A 16,599-nucleotide genomic window follows, 5' to 3' on the forward strand; every position below is an offset into this window, starting at 1 on the left:
ACCTTCTGGCTTAATAATTTCTTGCACTATATCATCATCTTTTTTTAAGCTTTCCTTTTGGGTTTCAGTCGCACTTTGGCTTTGCAGACATTCTCTGACAAGCTCAATTCTTTTCCTTTTAAAAAAAACTTCTTGAGCAGATTCATCATCAGACAACAATCTTTTGCGATCCTTTTGACAGTGAAATTTAGATGGCACAGCCTCATTTGTTAGAAGTATTTCTTACTGAAGCCCAATTTATGCTGCATGTAGTTAGTTGTGTCTTTTTCCATCTGAAATTTAACATCATTTCTGATATAGGTAGCCACTATCACACACTATCTTTGAAATAAATTTTGGTAAAAATTTCATGCTTGTATTATACAAGCTTTTTCTGCCGACTACTTTTTTGTTGACTGTACTTGCATTGCCACCCAAACTACATTTGCATATGTAGGTACCAAATTTCAAGTTGATGATGTCATTAACTGTTGAAAAGTTCCGTCCTGCGGAGATGATCCTGGCTGGACTACCAGGATGTGACTACCAGATTATTGTATTGTCACGCAATTTACATAAGTATACCAAATTTCAAGTCAATCCAACTACTGGAAGTTGGTCAAATTTAACTTGCAAGATTTGATTTCAGACAGACAACGGACAAGTGAAACTAAATAAAAGCTTGTTAAAAGACAGCATAGCTAATGACAAAAAACATAGTTAAACAACATAATACAAAAATATTTGAAATCCTAGAGCAAGCCTAGAGCGTGTTGTTCTGCAATGTAGGGTGAAAAGGATCATTCTGACTACAAGTGGTTAAGACTAAAATATGTACTTATTTAATGAAAACCGATATGTTTAGGTACTCTTTGGTATGTATACAGTTAATCGATACTTACATAAAAATGATCTTCACACATAAAGACGTTTGAATGTGATGAAATTTCATTTGGGTCCCTTCGAGCTAACTGTAACCACATTTTTCGCCTTTTTCGATTCGTTGGTACAGAAACAAACAATTTTTGTGGATTCCTTAAAGACGTATTTGTACATTGTGGCACTACACACCATTTATACATAATGATATAAAAAATGTTGAAGAAAATCGATGAAACTCACTTAATATGCACTATTTAACAGAGGTTAGGAATTTGTTTACTGGCATGTGACGTCACACATGTCAGGTGCTCGGCGCCATTACAAAACATCGTTTTTTCGCGCGGTTCTGAAAATTTAAACTTAATATTGATTTTTACTCATAATACAGTAAATTTTCCGGAAATATTAATGAAAATGTCTTATTTTGTAACAAAGAATAGGTTACCATGACTGTCCAAAATAGTCAAATAGCCTATTTGGAGCTTGACGGCTTTTTTCGCATGTTTTATTTATACTGGATATTGTCATAATTTCGGATTAACGATTCTTTTTAAATAATGCTCGAAATTGCCAGTATTATTACATTATAAAAGAGTTTTTATTACTTTAAAAAGCAATGACATGTGCACCGTTCAATTTGTATTAAAAGAGGACTAGCTAACTGAAAGGGATTCGACCTTATACGGTGTCTAATAAAATCAATTTTCCTGTGATGTCCCATACTTTTGGATGCTTTGGCTTTTTGGCTGCTACGGTACTAATGCCCCGCAGCCGTCTGCACTCCCGCGCGCCCGGTCGCTGCTAAACGGTGGCAATACTTAGTATTGGCAATTATTGGTATTTATAAAACTTGGTAGGTATATTTAGTTGAATTTCAATTGGATTATTGAAAAATCTATTAGAATAGAGCTACCTCTGACTAAAAAATCTAATAAAATTACCTGAGCAATTATTCACACGACGTAATTACGTAAAAATAAGAATTATAATATTATAAAGGAAAATCTTTTGGATAACTTATAAAAGCTTTTTATTTTAGTAAATAAAAAAATATTAAAACATAAAAATTACCTGAGCAATTTTTCTGTAAAAGTTATAGTGCAAAATGTTAAAAGTTAAATTTGCGGTATCTCTGAAATCGAAAAATAATTGGATTATTTTACATATATATTCTAAGTAGTACATAGGTACGTATACAGAAAGAATTTCAGTCTGAGGAATTTTTCGCAGAGCTATAAACGATTTTCATTTTTAGGTAAAAATACCTAACTTCTCGTAAGAAAAGTTGTTGGATCATTTTATATCTATAATCTGTATTACCTATTTTCATCATGTGCCAAGTTTCATAGACGGGAGAATTATTCGGGTAGCAAAAGCCTCGTTGGTCGGACTAACTACAGTGGAGCGTCGATATCCGAACGTCGCTCAACCGAACGACCGCTCCGAACTACTACGCTACGCCGGCCTACGCCCGCTCGACCCGCGCGTGCCTCTTCCGCCTCCCGCGCTACGTGCGCGCTACATAGGTACAATGCTCGCGCACTTGTCGCGACTTGTTAATTTTATTGTACTCGTTGTCACTTCCAAGTAACCGCTGGTAGATAAACTAATAATGGTTTTCATTTACCTGTACGTAAATATGGATGGCTGAATCAAATACACAATATACATATACGTAGTTCGATTATCCGAAGATACCGGTTTTCCAAACACCCACGTCCCCAATTAGTTCAGATAATCGACGCTCTACTGTAGTTGGCGCTAGTATCGTGAGGTACGTTTGACAACTTTGACCTGTGTCACGATTGTGATTGGTCAGGCAACTAAATAAATGAGCCAATCGCAAGCCAAACTGAAACATCAAACAGATCTCTTGATGCGTCTAGCGATGTGTCGTCTGTCAAGAAACCATTATTTATGTAGGTGTTCGAATCGCGAAATCCATTTAACGTTCGGCCAATCGCGTTCATTACAGTCGCAGTAAAACAAGATTGTTGAGTAAATAATAAGATGCCATATTAGATAGCTTTGGTAATAGGCAAATATAATAAAAAATGCCAGATTATTTACACGATTAGCTAAAGAAAGTATATTTATTCTTTCATTTAATTCCGGTATGAATATATACTTATATGTTTGTTGATCAAGTTCGAAATGTTTAGAACAAAGTATAAAATTGTAGGAAAGGTAAAGAATGAATCGGAGGAAAAATTGAGGCACTCATAGTTTATCTGGTTAAGTAATTTTTAGGGTTCCATAGCCAAAACGGCGAAAGCGGAACCCTGATAGTTTCGCCATGTCTGTCTGTCTGTCTGGTGGTCTGTCTCGTCTATCTGTCCGTCGTCCGCGGCTTTGCTCAGAGACTATTAGTGCTATAGAAAGCTGTAATTTTGCATGGATATGTGTCGCAACTATGCCGACAAAATTGTAAAAAAAATTTTTACGTTATGTACCTCCCATAGACGTAAAGTGAGGGTGATGTTTTTTTTCCTCTAACCCTGTAGGCATCAGTATCGATCGTTACATTCATAGGTAATCTATCGCTATCGTTCATAGGTATCGTTGGATATAATATTGAATTCATTGTTTGGTTGAGAACACTATTGGCCGATTCAGTAATCTGTTTGCGAAATATTCAACTTTAAAACCCCACAGCAATATCAAGTAGCGATTACGACATAAGTCGACACTTAATGTGTCGTAACGGATGGATTTCTGTAACATTGTTCCGTAACGTTATTGTGTCGCGTAAACCCATGTTTCAACGCCGTTTCGAAAAGTGGGGAATGATTGTAACAATTTTCAGTCACACTACGCAGTCGCAATGTCGACACATCGCGACTTATTTGTGCTAACTTCTAACGCGTATTCATTCATTCATTCATTCGTCGTTCTATCGTTCCGTTCATTGGTAATTGTCATTTTTTATTATTGTTTTGGTTGGTTTTCTTTTTCATGAATGTGTCGCAAATGTGTCGTCGTCAGAAATAATATTGTGAGTATAATTTGGTTCTGTTATATTTTATTCTTAATCGATCGAAAATTACTCTACGAAATGAAATTGATCGTGTAATTTGATATCACTTAAACGAATTTACCGATGGGCCCTCATAATTTTATAACATAGTTAAATTTTTCTCTGTTATTGCTGTCGTTTTTAATACAAACTCGTCATATCGAAAACAAAAACATTGAAAATCGTATTTTCGAACAATGTGGAATGTTTTATTGATACGGTTTATATTAATTTAATAAAAGTTTATTCTAGAAATTTATACATTACGTAATTAAGTTAAATTAAAAGAAAAAAGTATTCATGTACTGGGGAGATAAAACTCTACACAAAGTTTCGCAACTGTGTTAACAAGTGTTGGCATTTGTTGAGATTCGTTCCAGTGGGACAGTTTTAAAAAAGTTGAGATTTGTTATTTTTATGTTTACAGTGGTTCTCAAAATGCCGTACAGATTGTTTTTGACCAATAATGGGCCCAATGATGAAGTATGTGCGGTGTCGGAAGGATGGGTGAAAGGAACATATTTATATTGGCATAGTTCACTAAAAAAGAGTGAGATTGATTCACTAAGAAGCAACGAAAACAGCATACCAGACAAATCGTGGAAAAAAAAACTAATGACGACTTAAATTAAATGATATATAATGTGACATGCAATAAACAATTTTAAAGTTGAATTTATGTGTTCGTTACACTTTTCTGTAAAAGCTCGACGACAGACGAAAATGTTTCGGTTGCTTTTGACTCATTGTTACGAAAAACAATGATTTTCTTAAAGAGAGCAGCTCAATATTGAGAACCATTCTCAATTAACATTTTTTCAAATCCAACACTTATTGTCGTAACCGTTAATACACTTATGTTACTGCAAAATTTATAGCAACTTTGTTTCGACAATATGTCATCAATTTAAATTTGATATTTACACATACTTAAAATCAAAGTGAACACAATGTGTCGAGAATGAATTTAGAAACATTTATGTCGAAACTTGTCGAAACAGGAACAACACATCGTTACTGTTAAATTTTTAGTGCAGTGTTGGCATCGCTACTAACATGTTGCAATCAAAATCCACACAGTTATTAAGTTTAGTAAAAGTTTAGACACTGTTACTAATCTGAGATATTTAGAAAATTTTGCGACCGGAAATGGTTGTATGGTACAAATTTGCATTAAATTTGAGCGTGTTCCCCCTACTCTCAAAGCTAAACTGTTGGTTTAAAAAATGTGAAAAAAAATCATGGTGGTAGTAAATATATCAAATTTACAAGGAAAACCTATAACGGCTGTTTGCTTGAGAATTACTAGTAGTTTAAGAGCGGTATCGGTAGCTGGCGGAAACTCGAAATAATTGAAAGATTATATAAATTTATAATCAAATTCTCGAAACTGTAAGAAGTATAAATGATGTAAATATGTTCAAAACACCCCTAAAATATACCTCCTACGTAAGCCTTATTAACACAATAAAGTATATTCTTTTATCAGGGAAACGATTTGGCATATTATGTTATTATTATGGTAACGGGTTTCTGAAATATAATTGAATATTAAAAAAATAGAATGTTTAAATATATTTGTATCAGAAATAAATATATGTTAATTTAATTTATGGTAGTACAGTCAGCATCAAAAGTAGCTGGTTACTTTTGTAATTTGTCATTTTACAGCCACGTATTTAGCGCCATACAAGATTGACAAATGTGTTAATGTGTCAGAGTAAAAAAGTAACCAGGTACTTTTGATGCTGACCGTATTACCGATTGCAATGCCCTTGCAGGGTTGCACGTTCTCTAACTCTTATTATTATGATCTGTAATCTTTATATGAGAGGATTAAATTATGATTGTCTGTCTTGACGAAACACTTATATTAGTAGCTAAAGGCGCAAGCCATAGAAGAGACGTGGGACGGGGGCGCGTCGCAGTCGCGGCGCCCCTTGAATCTGTTTACGTACTAAATGTATAAAACATCATGATCCAAAGCAGACAGAACAGAACAGACGAAGCGGAGACGCGGCGCGGACGTGACGCTTTCAAGTCTGCGCCTCAGACTTCTTGCGTTCTTAAGTTTGACGCCGTGTGCTGCTACGAGTACTTGCCTAACTATACTTAGCTAGCCATTGGTCGTTTCCTGCGGGAATCATGCCATTTTCTAATATAACAGTAAGCTATTTTCTTGCCTACTTAGTTTCATTAAGATCAGTAGTGCTGATTGCCGTGAAGACCGAAAATGAGACAGAATTACTTTTGCAGTAGCGATAATATCAATAAAATAAAAGAAAAGAAACAGGTTTAGCTGAACTAATGAGTTTTTCAGTTAAAAACCGCCGGCCAAGAGCGTGTCGGACACGTCCAAGATAGAGTTTCGTAGTTCATTCATAACCGAGAATCGCTGAACAAACTATATGCCATGATATAATTTTTATTTCCGATTACTTACCTGAAGCAAACCGTATCGTAATTCGATGTCTAAGAAGAAGTATTCCTTCGCAAACGGAGGTCGCTGGGTGGACGGGTTCGGTTGCTGGTTCTGCATGCCGGGAGGGACCAGTGATACGGGGTGTGGCTGGATCGGGACTTGCGCGCCTGGCAGGATGGGTGATGATTCCTGCAACAAAATAACACATCAACAATTCTGTTGCCACTAATTAATAATATTTGTATTTGCATAGTATTTGTCAGAATGATCCTTTGTTATAAGTCATATCTCTTTTTTCTCTGGATCCTATAATTGTTCAGAATTGTTATAAAACAAACCTACACTGAAAAAAAAGGATAGCCGAACTAGTTGGGCTACTTGACGTTTAGCCAAAATTTACTAATTAGGAACCAAATTAATGCTAATATTGCAAAACTGATTTTGTAAGACATCACCTAACTTTGAGCTACTAGTAGGCCTTAGTTTTGTAGTCACTCAAGTTATGTTACAAACAACAAAATTTTTTTTTACTGTTAGCAAATCTTTCTTTTCAGTGTAGGTAACCTATAGTTTTCCATAACATTCCATTTATAAAATTCAGAATCATTTTAGGATTCAGTGGAAAAAAAAAATTACAAACGATGGTTCGGACAAACATTACCTACATTATAAACATTAAATTATTTGATTTAATTTAATTTGATTTGTTTTATTTAATTGTTATTGATTGTTTGATTGTTTTTATGGACGTACCTCTGGAATAAAAATATCATTTCATTTCATTTTCATTTCATTACAGTACCTATAACTAGCGAAAAGTATGAGAACTTTCGCGCTCCCTTTCAAAGAATATATGAAGTTTGAGAATCTCGCGGGTATCACGTCAAACTTCGCTTTAATTATTATAGTTCTAAACTTAGAAAAGTTGAAAAAATCCCGATATTGTTATTTCAAAGTTTAATATGTAGGTATCTCAAAAACGGCAAGGCACGACAACCGCAAAAAAACTCGTTTTCAAGTGAATAAATGCATTGAAATGGGTTCGTCTGTTTGAGAGCTAATATGATGCCACAAACAGAGAGATAGATAGACATTAGCGTCAGACTTATAAAATCCCTCTTTTTGCTTAGGGGTTAAAAATGTCTCATCCAACGGGATCGAACGAAACCCTTCCAACCCTACAAGATAGCACCCTAATTGAGAAAGTATATAGGGTTTTATTTTGAAGGAATTGTTCAAAAAAATTGTTTTATCAAAATTAAATTGTTGAATGATAATGAATAATGACGTATATGTGTTTTGCATGCACATTTCTAATGGTTAAATTACTACGGGTATCACCTTGACTCGACAGAAGCTGCTAGATGTACTTAGCACCGTACAGGACACATCCTGATTCAATTGTTAATTTTGCCTTCCGTTATTCAAATTTCTCTCACACCCTACAAAATCAATTTCCACAGGGAAAGTTAAAGCACGATAGGAAGATACATCGAGCTGCTCGAGGCGTACGTATATGACGTACCTACAGACGAGTTCATAACAAACTGAGGAACTTGTGAGCAAAAATTTGATCAAAAATATCTGAACACGCTTGCACGCCGTTAACAATAGAGTCGGGTTCAGATATTTTTGATCAAATTTTTGCTCACAATTTTCTGAACTCGACTGTACTTAGTTCTTTTATTTTCTTTAGATGGCATTGTACGTATGTTTGTGTTTACCCGCGGCTTCGCATGCGTTAACTATTGGATTTGCAATTGAAATAAAATTAATCATACTAACTACACTAAACTCACTTTTTTCAGACGAGTTATTGACCCATTTGCCAATTCGCTTGTTACTCTCAAGAAATTAGTCGGGCAACATTTTGTATAATATTTTCATCAACATTTATCTTCCGATCCCAGGTAGTATTTTTGACTTTTAATTTGCTGAAGTATCTACTCACATTAGTTTTAAAACTTTTAGTTCATATAAATATTTATGAACCTCGAGGTCTTTATATTGTTTTTGGCAAAATAACATAAAAAAACCGGGATTTTACTAAATTACCGTGGGAATACTCAAAAATTACGTCATCGTCTTTATTGATGTTACGTTATAAACAACATTGCCAAATTTCATGACTTTTCTCGTATACCAAGAGGATGAGATTTAATGATTTTATCCTGATCCCAGCATTAAAATATCGGTGCAAAAAGTATGGTCGACCAAGACAGTGCTTTACCAATTTCCTACTTCAGTAATAAAACAATTAAGCTGATTGTCATATTGACTTGTGAGCTACAAATGACATTACACCTTAGGGTGGTAAATCATTTCTTGGTCGTGGTGGTGCGTGCGTGCGTGCGTCCGTGTGTGTGTGTGTGTGTGTGTGTGTGTGTGTGTGTGTGTGTGTGTGTGTGTGTGTGTGTGTGTGTGTGTGTGTGTGTGTGTGTGTGTGTGTGTGTGTGTGTGTGTGTGTGTGTGTGTGTGTGTGTGTGTGTGTGTGTGTTTTGTTACCTCTTCAAGCCTAAAGGGCTGAAAGAATTTGCATACAGGGATTGCGAACAGGGATTTTTTATTATTATTATTTTTTATTCGACTGGATGGCAAACGAGCAAGTGGGTCTCCTGATGGTAAGAGATCACTACCGCCCATAAATATCTGCAACACCAGGGGTTTTGCAGATGCGTTGTCAACCTAGAGGGCTGAGATGGGATACCTCAAGTGCCAGTAATTTCACCGGCTGTCTTACTCTTCACGCCGAAACACAACAGTGCAAGCACTGCTGCTTCACTTCAGTATTACTGAGAAAGATAGACAGAACAGTTTGTTTATAACATATGGGCTATTTTTTACCCCGAAAAATGAATGTTGAAAATAGCCTGAATGGCTTCGAGAAAAGTATGGTACGGCCGTTTTGTTTTGCTCGACTTGGCGGGGGCACTACCGTGCCCACAGATGGCTCTGTTAAGATTGGTTATTTGGAGTCTTTTTGTATTTTTTATTTCAACTCCAAATTTGTTATTTTTACGGGTATCCCGTGAAACCATATCACGGGATACCCGTAAATATCATATATTATATGGTTTCACGGGATACCCGTAAAAATAACAAATTTGGAGTTGAAATAAAAAATACAAAAAGACTCCAAATAACCAATCATAATTTGATTGCTTAGTAGCGACATCTCTTGTCTGGGTGAGCGGTTGGTTCCGAAAGAATGTTGACGTCTCTCGATGAGAGCGAAACATAGATGTCGCTAGTGCTGCTGCATAAGTAGCTATCGTTACATTTTCGTCAAAATATCTTTCGTCAAAAAGTTATTAAAAAAGATGGTGAGTAAATTTAACGCTAGCAACGTCACTGGAAAATGATGCATAGTATAACTATAAGAAAATAAACTCTTCCACGTTACCCCAACTTCAGTGTGAGCGAAGGTGCGGGCAAAAGCTAGTCTAAAATGTAAAAAATAGCTGGAGCTTTGTAAAAGCATTGTTGCCCAGTTAACAACTTAAAAAAAGTAAAAACACTAATATAAAATGAAAGTACAAGACTAAAATAAGTTTAATATTTTGGCTATAGAAAAATAAACATCTTCAAATGACATTGATAAAATAAAAGGAGACAGCGGATTGTTTCGTTATTTATTAATTACTTTGTGTTAATTATATTTTCCATTATTTTTGTTAGGTATTTTTGTTTGTTCTTTCCTTATTATCCGTCAACAGAAAGAAGGGTTATGATTTGAGCAGTCTTTGTATGTACATTTGTATTTACTTATCACTGTAATCGCCTCGGCCGGAACAGCAATTGCTGGCTTCGTATTATTAAATGGACCCCAAGCTCGTCCTACTTTTCCAGGCTTATTTAGTTAATAATGTATTATTAATAACACTCGTAAATAAAGTTATCAGATATTCTCTTTTTTTAGCCCGTTAAAGTGTCCCACTGATGGGCAAAGGCTCTCGTTTCCTTGTGTCGAGGCATCTCCTGCTAGTCCTGTTACTCTAAGTAGGTACCTACGAGTACTTGATATGCGTCCAAATCATCCCGCCATTCTCATTTTCACCAAAATAAAATACTAAAAGCCAATGGTAGCTTTCAATATTTTTTTTATGAAATATACTAATGAGCAACTGTGTACTGAAACTAACATTGTTTGATTGTTGAAACTGAATGACGGTTTCAATTAACTCAAGCTCAAACAATTAATTGGTACAGTCTGTTGCAACAAATGTCCGTTGCTTAAACCGTTGGAACCGTCAGCAAAAACGCTTCTTTTAATTGTGACTAATGTAAAATTTTAAAATAATTTCATAACCTCTACGCGCACCACAGATCTGTTATAAGTATGGAGATAGACTCGAACCATATACTTAACCCTTTGTAAAGGCTCACCTAAGGCTAAAAAGCTCTTTGGCCCTGAAAAGAGAAACCCAATGGTATTTAAGAGCACTCGACTTTAAAATCTATTGGGCTACACGTATTAATGAAGAAGTCCTTTTCAACGAGACTCCCAAATAACTTTAAGGTCTTCTCAGGTTTTAGTCTTTTAGCCTTCCAATCCTTCTAAACTTACTAAGAACTACAGAAATTATACGAGATGGGCACACAAAATATGATCGGGAAAGCCAAAATTCAACGTAATGATTTTGACTTTATTTCTGGATCAATAATGCAATAAACGAAATTTCAGCCTTTAAAAAGCTTTATAAAATTCTTGGGCTTAAAAAAAGGCTCGTTTTTCGTTAAATTATTAGATGGATAATTGCGTGTTGAATTTGGGAAGCGTGGAAAAACATCAATATTTTGTATAGAACAGAAGTCAATATTATAACATTAGGTACCTATTTATTTATATTGAAATATCGTACCCAATGATTATGATGATGCCAACACGGATTAGATTACAAGTCAATCTCCTTATCAGCTCGAATATCGCTTCTACGTTGAAATTACCTAAATTGATTTTTGCAGTCGACATACGGGAACTTGGAAGATGTAGCTTTAACAAGCGGTGTGCAGTCAAAGGTAAACCATTAATCAAGTAGATGCGAGAATTCTAGCCCGGAGCGTCCAATTCCGCGTTACTTAGGTACTATCACCACGCTGACAAATAGAATAGCGCTACGGCTACAGAAGACAGATGGGAGAATACGGCCATATGGCTATGATAAAATAGAATAGAGCTACGGCTACAGGAGACAGATGGGCAAAGCTGCTTCAGATACAGTTAGTGAACTCAATGGTAGCACTGTGCATTATTGTTGTGATTATTGCATTGTATTCAGGGAACAATCGCTTCTATTGTCTGTCACATGGCAATTCACATGAATGTGTTACTTCAAATAAAGGGAACAGCTAAAGTTTGTTTACATTGGAGCTAACTTGAAAATATATTCATTTGTTTCGAAAACAAACGTGTTCTATATTTACGTATATTGCCAACCACTTTTGAACGTTTTTCAAATTCTTTAGTTTGATAACAAAAGCACGACCACGGTAATTCACGCATTTACTCGTAGTAGGCTACGGTAGTAGGTATAAACTGATTACGGACTAACTTAAACTACTTTTCTGGAACAATACTGGTGGTAATCTTTGCTTAAATAAAAGTAACAAGAAGTGCAATACCTTGTCAATGAAAGGTTTTAACTGAATAGCGATGGAGTAATAATCCACTGCAAAGAACAGCAAAGATGTGAACTCATTTTTTTCCTCCTTAGTGCGAAACCTTAGAAAATTACGTCCTGTTCTGTACCACGCGAGCAAACATTAACGGCTTATTTTATTTTAATTATTTCTAATAAGTATGTGTTCCCGAGATAGCGCCTTTGACGTTTTGATAAATGACTTGACGATTCGTCTTCACTTGTGAATATTCTTTGTCATCATAAATAACGATGGAGATTCGCTCACTTAATACGGCTCCGAGAAAATAGGTTATGTCGAGCGAAAATAAAAATGAAATTTCGGATTAGATAAATATCAGCATCTGAAAGTCGACTTGTTTGTATAAATTTTCGCGAGTAAATATTTGATGCTGAAGTCTGAAGTACAAACATCACTCTGCGACCGTATGTTTAAACGATGTGTGGCTCTCACCTACCGCGAGATTTTTCATTTTCTGAGCCTCTATTTAAGTTTGCACACACACAATGAAAGGTCTCTGTGTGATTACTATCTATGGGTAAATTGGCAGCGCTTCTAGCGGTGCGTATTGGCCATAAACGAGGCATTTGCTGCAATGAAATTTTCACATTAAGGGCATTGGGGTAAGAGTGGCTATGGTATCGGTCGACCGACAGGCATTCATAACTTGACTCGTTGGTACTTCATCATCATCATCATGTCAGCCGAAAGACGTCCACTGCTGGACATAGGCCTCCCCCAAGGCTCTCCACTCAGATCGGTCTTGTGCTTTCCGCATCCAACGCGATCCCGCGATCTTAACCAAGTCGTCGCTCCATCTTGTTGGAGGCCTACCGACAGCTCGTCTCCCGGTCCGCGGACGCCATTCGAGAACCTTCTGACTCTGACCCCATCGGCTATCAGTCCTGCGAGCAATGTGCCCCGCCCACTGCCACGCACGTACATCGTTGGTACGAACTCGTAGGCATTATACGGGGCATGCTTTGACGTTGCTTTGCTTTGACCAACGTTGAGATACCGGACTCCGTTATAATGCATAGGTAACTACGAGCGAACGCATTAGTTATTGTTGTTATTCTAGCGCAGCACTCAATGTGCAGTTGAATTTTTTTGATAGTAAGTACCTACTTACTTGCGTACAGTCGAACAAATTGAATCGACACCCAGGGTGGAACCTTTGTGATACTGATGCCAAGGAAATCATAGTGAAATTTATTAAGAGAAGGTTCCACCCTGGGTCATGATTCAATTTGTTCGATGGTACATATGCATCCGCGTGGTGGATTAAAGTAAATGTACTTGTCAATTAAAACTTGTGACAACCATAAATCTGTTTGAATGATATCACAGCTTAAATCTTCAAGATAAGATTATTGCAACGTTTTTTATCGCTTAAAGCAATTCTAGTTTTTTCTTCACTTCTTTAAATTAAATTTTACTTCCCGATTTTTCTAAAGTAACGAACATTGTACTCGTAAGTACATAAACACTTGATAAAGTGAGTATTTTCCAAACGCTAAATGGGTGAATTTTCAGAGCAACATTTTGGCCGTCCCAAGTCAATTAGAAATAAACTAATACATAAAATAATACCACACAATTTTATATACGTTGTATACAATATAATATAGGAGGTTTAACATAATAAACATTGTTGACTTCTATTAAAGCTGCATTAAAAATTATATCTAATATATAAAAGAAGAAACTGACTGACTGACTGACTTATAGATCAACGCACAGCCCAAACCGCTGGGCCTAGAAACTTGAAATTTGGTACAGGGGTTCTTTTTATGATGTAAGTGAGCACTAAGAAAGGATTTTTAGAAATTCATCCCCTAAGGGGGTGAAAAAGGGGGTGAAGTTTATATGGAATTTTCTCATTTCTAGACTTAGAAGTTTGAAATTAGGTGTAGAAGTTCTCGATTACAATTAAAAAAATAGAAATAGAAATCATTTATTCGTGACAAAGTAACGTAGCATAACAAAAAGGTTTAAAAATTAAGAAAGTTGTATGTCACGAAATGGTCCCAAATCAGCAAAAATTAAAATTATGTATCTAGTTGAAATGGATAAAATTCCCCCCTAAAGAGGTAAAATGGGGGGGGGGGTAAAGTTTGTATGGAAATTTTCTCAATTCTGGACTTAGAAGTATGAAAATAGGTGTATAAGTTCTCGATTTATTTTGATCGAATCTAAATTCAAATATTGGGAAATAAGAATAACTTTAATCATCATCATCGTAACAAAAATGTCTACTCGTATTTCTTCCTATTATATATTATCCTTAAATCTTCTGATAGTATATTAATCTACATCGAAACGAAATTGATTCATAACAGGTAGGTACATTGATTTGTTTCGTAATTAGAATTACCACACAAAAAACTGAAATATACATACGAAACGTCCAATTTGCTTTACCTACCTAACAATAAGCCTGAGTACGCTGCACACATATTTACCTCGACTTGTAGGTACCCTTAGCTTCGCTCGCGTGAACCATTCGATCTAGTGTTTGGATTTATATTTGGGGATCGTATGATTTTCGTTGGATAAGTGAAAAAGTTAATTACATTAGCACTCAAATACTCTATTTACAGGTTGTCTCTGATCATGTGGCTTTAAATTCAAGGTTCGATTCTACTCGTATAACTACTTAATAGTTTAGTTTTGTAACATATTCAAATAACTTGATATTAGATCATTTATTGATTCTCAACTCTCAAAGTTTAGTCGTTAAATCAATGTATGTACCTACATAGGTACCTATGGTACGTGGCGGTGTTATCACTGTCTCGCGGTATAACTTAACTTATACCTAAATTAGTTTTTACATTTATTAAATAAACATCTCTAAGATAAATACTTATCAATGTGCTGTCAATTTTGTATTGTATTGCATACATTGAAAACTACATTTATTAATCTGTATGAAAAATATGAAATTTTATTTTACTTTATTATATTTTACTTTATTGGAGAACCAACAGAGATAGAATCATACAAAAATATATTATGCTACAGGTAATCTGAAAAAAAAATCTACCTCCTTACCGATTTTCACCACAACATATTCCAATAATTTTAACAAAAATTAAGTAGGAACGCATTAAGTATTACCAATAATAGTACTCAACAACAGGTTAAAACTAAATCTAGTAATGCTGCAAAAAACAAAGAAAACGTTCAATGGGCAAAAAATGCATTGGTTACATTTGCTGGGAAAGATGATTAGACATTTGAACATGAAATTACCGTGAGATTCACTTATATTTCATGAAATGATGAAACAATTAAACAAATCCGGACAATTCACGTATCAAGCTAAATTATGCGAATCCGTCTCACTAACCATGATTGGACATTATTTTAAAAACTTGATTTCTGAACTGGTTCATGGTCGTGTTGAAGATATCGACAGAAAAGAGGGACTTATTGTATGCAGTATATAGACGACGCAGAGGCGCGCGTGTTCCGGCTTTGCTCCCCTATGTGGGCACTGCGAAGAGGGCCAGGGACCGCGTTCTGCATCGAGGTGGAACTCTGAATTTTATTTTATTATTTAGTAACTCTTCACTATTGTACAGGCCTCGGCAGATTTTATACAGCGACATAGCATCTAATATATTAACAGTGGTCATATTTTTAAAGTTGTAGAACAAATATAGGTCAGTTATGCCCGTGGAATCGAATCTTGGATTTAAAGCCCCATGGTCAGACACCCTTTAGTTTCAGCCTATATTGTCTACAGACACTGTACTTACATGCCAAGCTAGGATATTGTGGAGGCTGGCGAGTACCGGTTCTGAAGCAAAGGCAACAGTATTGTGGCCCTCTTCAAGAGTGTGGATAATCTGTAGCATCTTCGGGTGCCGCAGTTTTTCCAGTTGGGCGACGCAAGCGCGTATGCGGTCAAGCATACTTTCTTTGCGTTTTGGCTTGTACAGCTTTTCCGCTATCCGTTTGTCGAATATGAAGACTGAGCATTCCTGCAACAATAAAAAAACAGTCGTACAGACATGCGTTTGGCAAATAGGTATTCATGTTAATTATAAAATGCAATAGAAAGGTTATCTATCATTATCAGTTAGGTACTTAGAAAATTGACAATTACGGTTTGGGGTCAGATAAATATTTTCTAACAGTCGTAACAATTTTGCATATTTAGACTGATTAGGTACTTTGTACTTGGTATATAGGCAGTGTTACTGAAAATTACCTGTCATTTATATCCACCTGTATTCACTTATGTTTGACAAATAAACGTATTTGAATTTGAATTTGTTTCTGGAAATTGGTTGCACCGTTATGAACATTGTAATATTTCGTGCGAAAGTTAACTGTTAAGAAAAAATAATGAAATACTGACGAAAACGGCATTAGGCTACGCGGAGTAGTTACTTAAAAAAATGCGTTGTTTGTTCTAAGTTTAGATTATAATATTATTCTTATATGACGTGGGAGTGATACAAATATGTTATAATACATGTTATATTCATTTGAGCCTTTATTTCGATTATAGCCATAAATACACTTGTTTTGAAATTATTTTTTAGGAATTAATAAAAAAAACAACCTTGTAAACGAATCCAGGTATTATAATTAATTAATTTAATTAAATACTAGCACACGGACTCTTAGTAGACTGAAACAGATT

At 35.5% G+C, this 16,599-nt stretch overlaps 1 protein-coding gene across 1 annotated transcript in view; it reads right to left on the reverse strand.

Annotated features, from left to right (window-relative positions):
* The window catches only part of bma (SCY1-like protein bma), a 167,102-nt gene that overhangs the window by 52,702 nt on the left and 97,801 nt on the right, over window positions 1-16,599 (reverse strand). Inside the window, exons 3-4 of the mRNA XM_074086703.1 lie at window positions 15,707-15,931; window positions 6,321-6,488 (exon numbers count right to left, since the gene is read on the reverse strand). Coding sequence (XP_073942804.1) covers window positions 6,321-6,488; window positions 15,707-15,931 — 393 coding nt within the window. The remainder of the gene's footprint in view (window positions 1-6,320; window positions 6,489-15,706; window positions 15,932-16,599) is intronic.

The sequence above is a fragment of the Choristoneura fumiferana genome, chromosome Z (assembly GCF_025370935.1).
Source record: "Choristoneura fumiferana chromosome Z, NRCan_CFum_1, whole genome shotgun sequence".
Lineage (NCBI taxonomy): Eukaryota > Metazoa > Arthropoda > Insecta > Lepidoptera > Tortricidae > Choristoneura > Choristoneura fumiferana.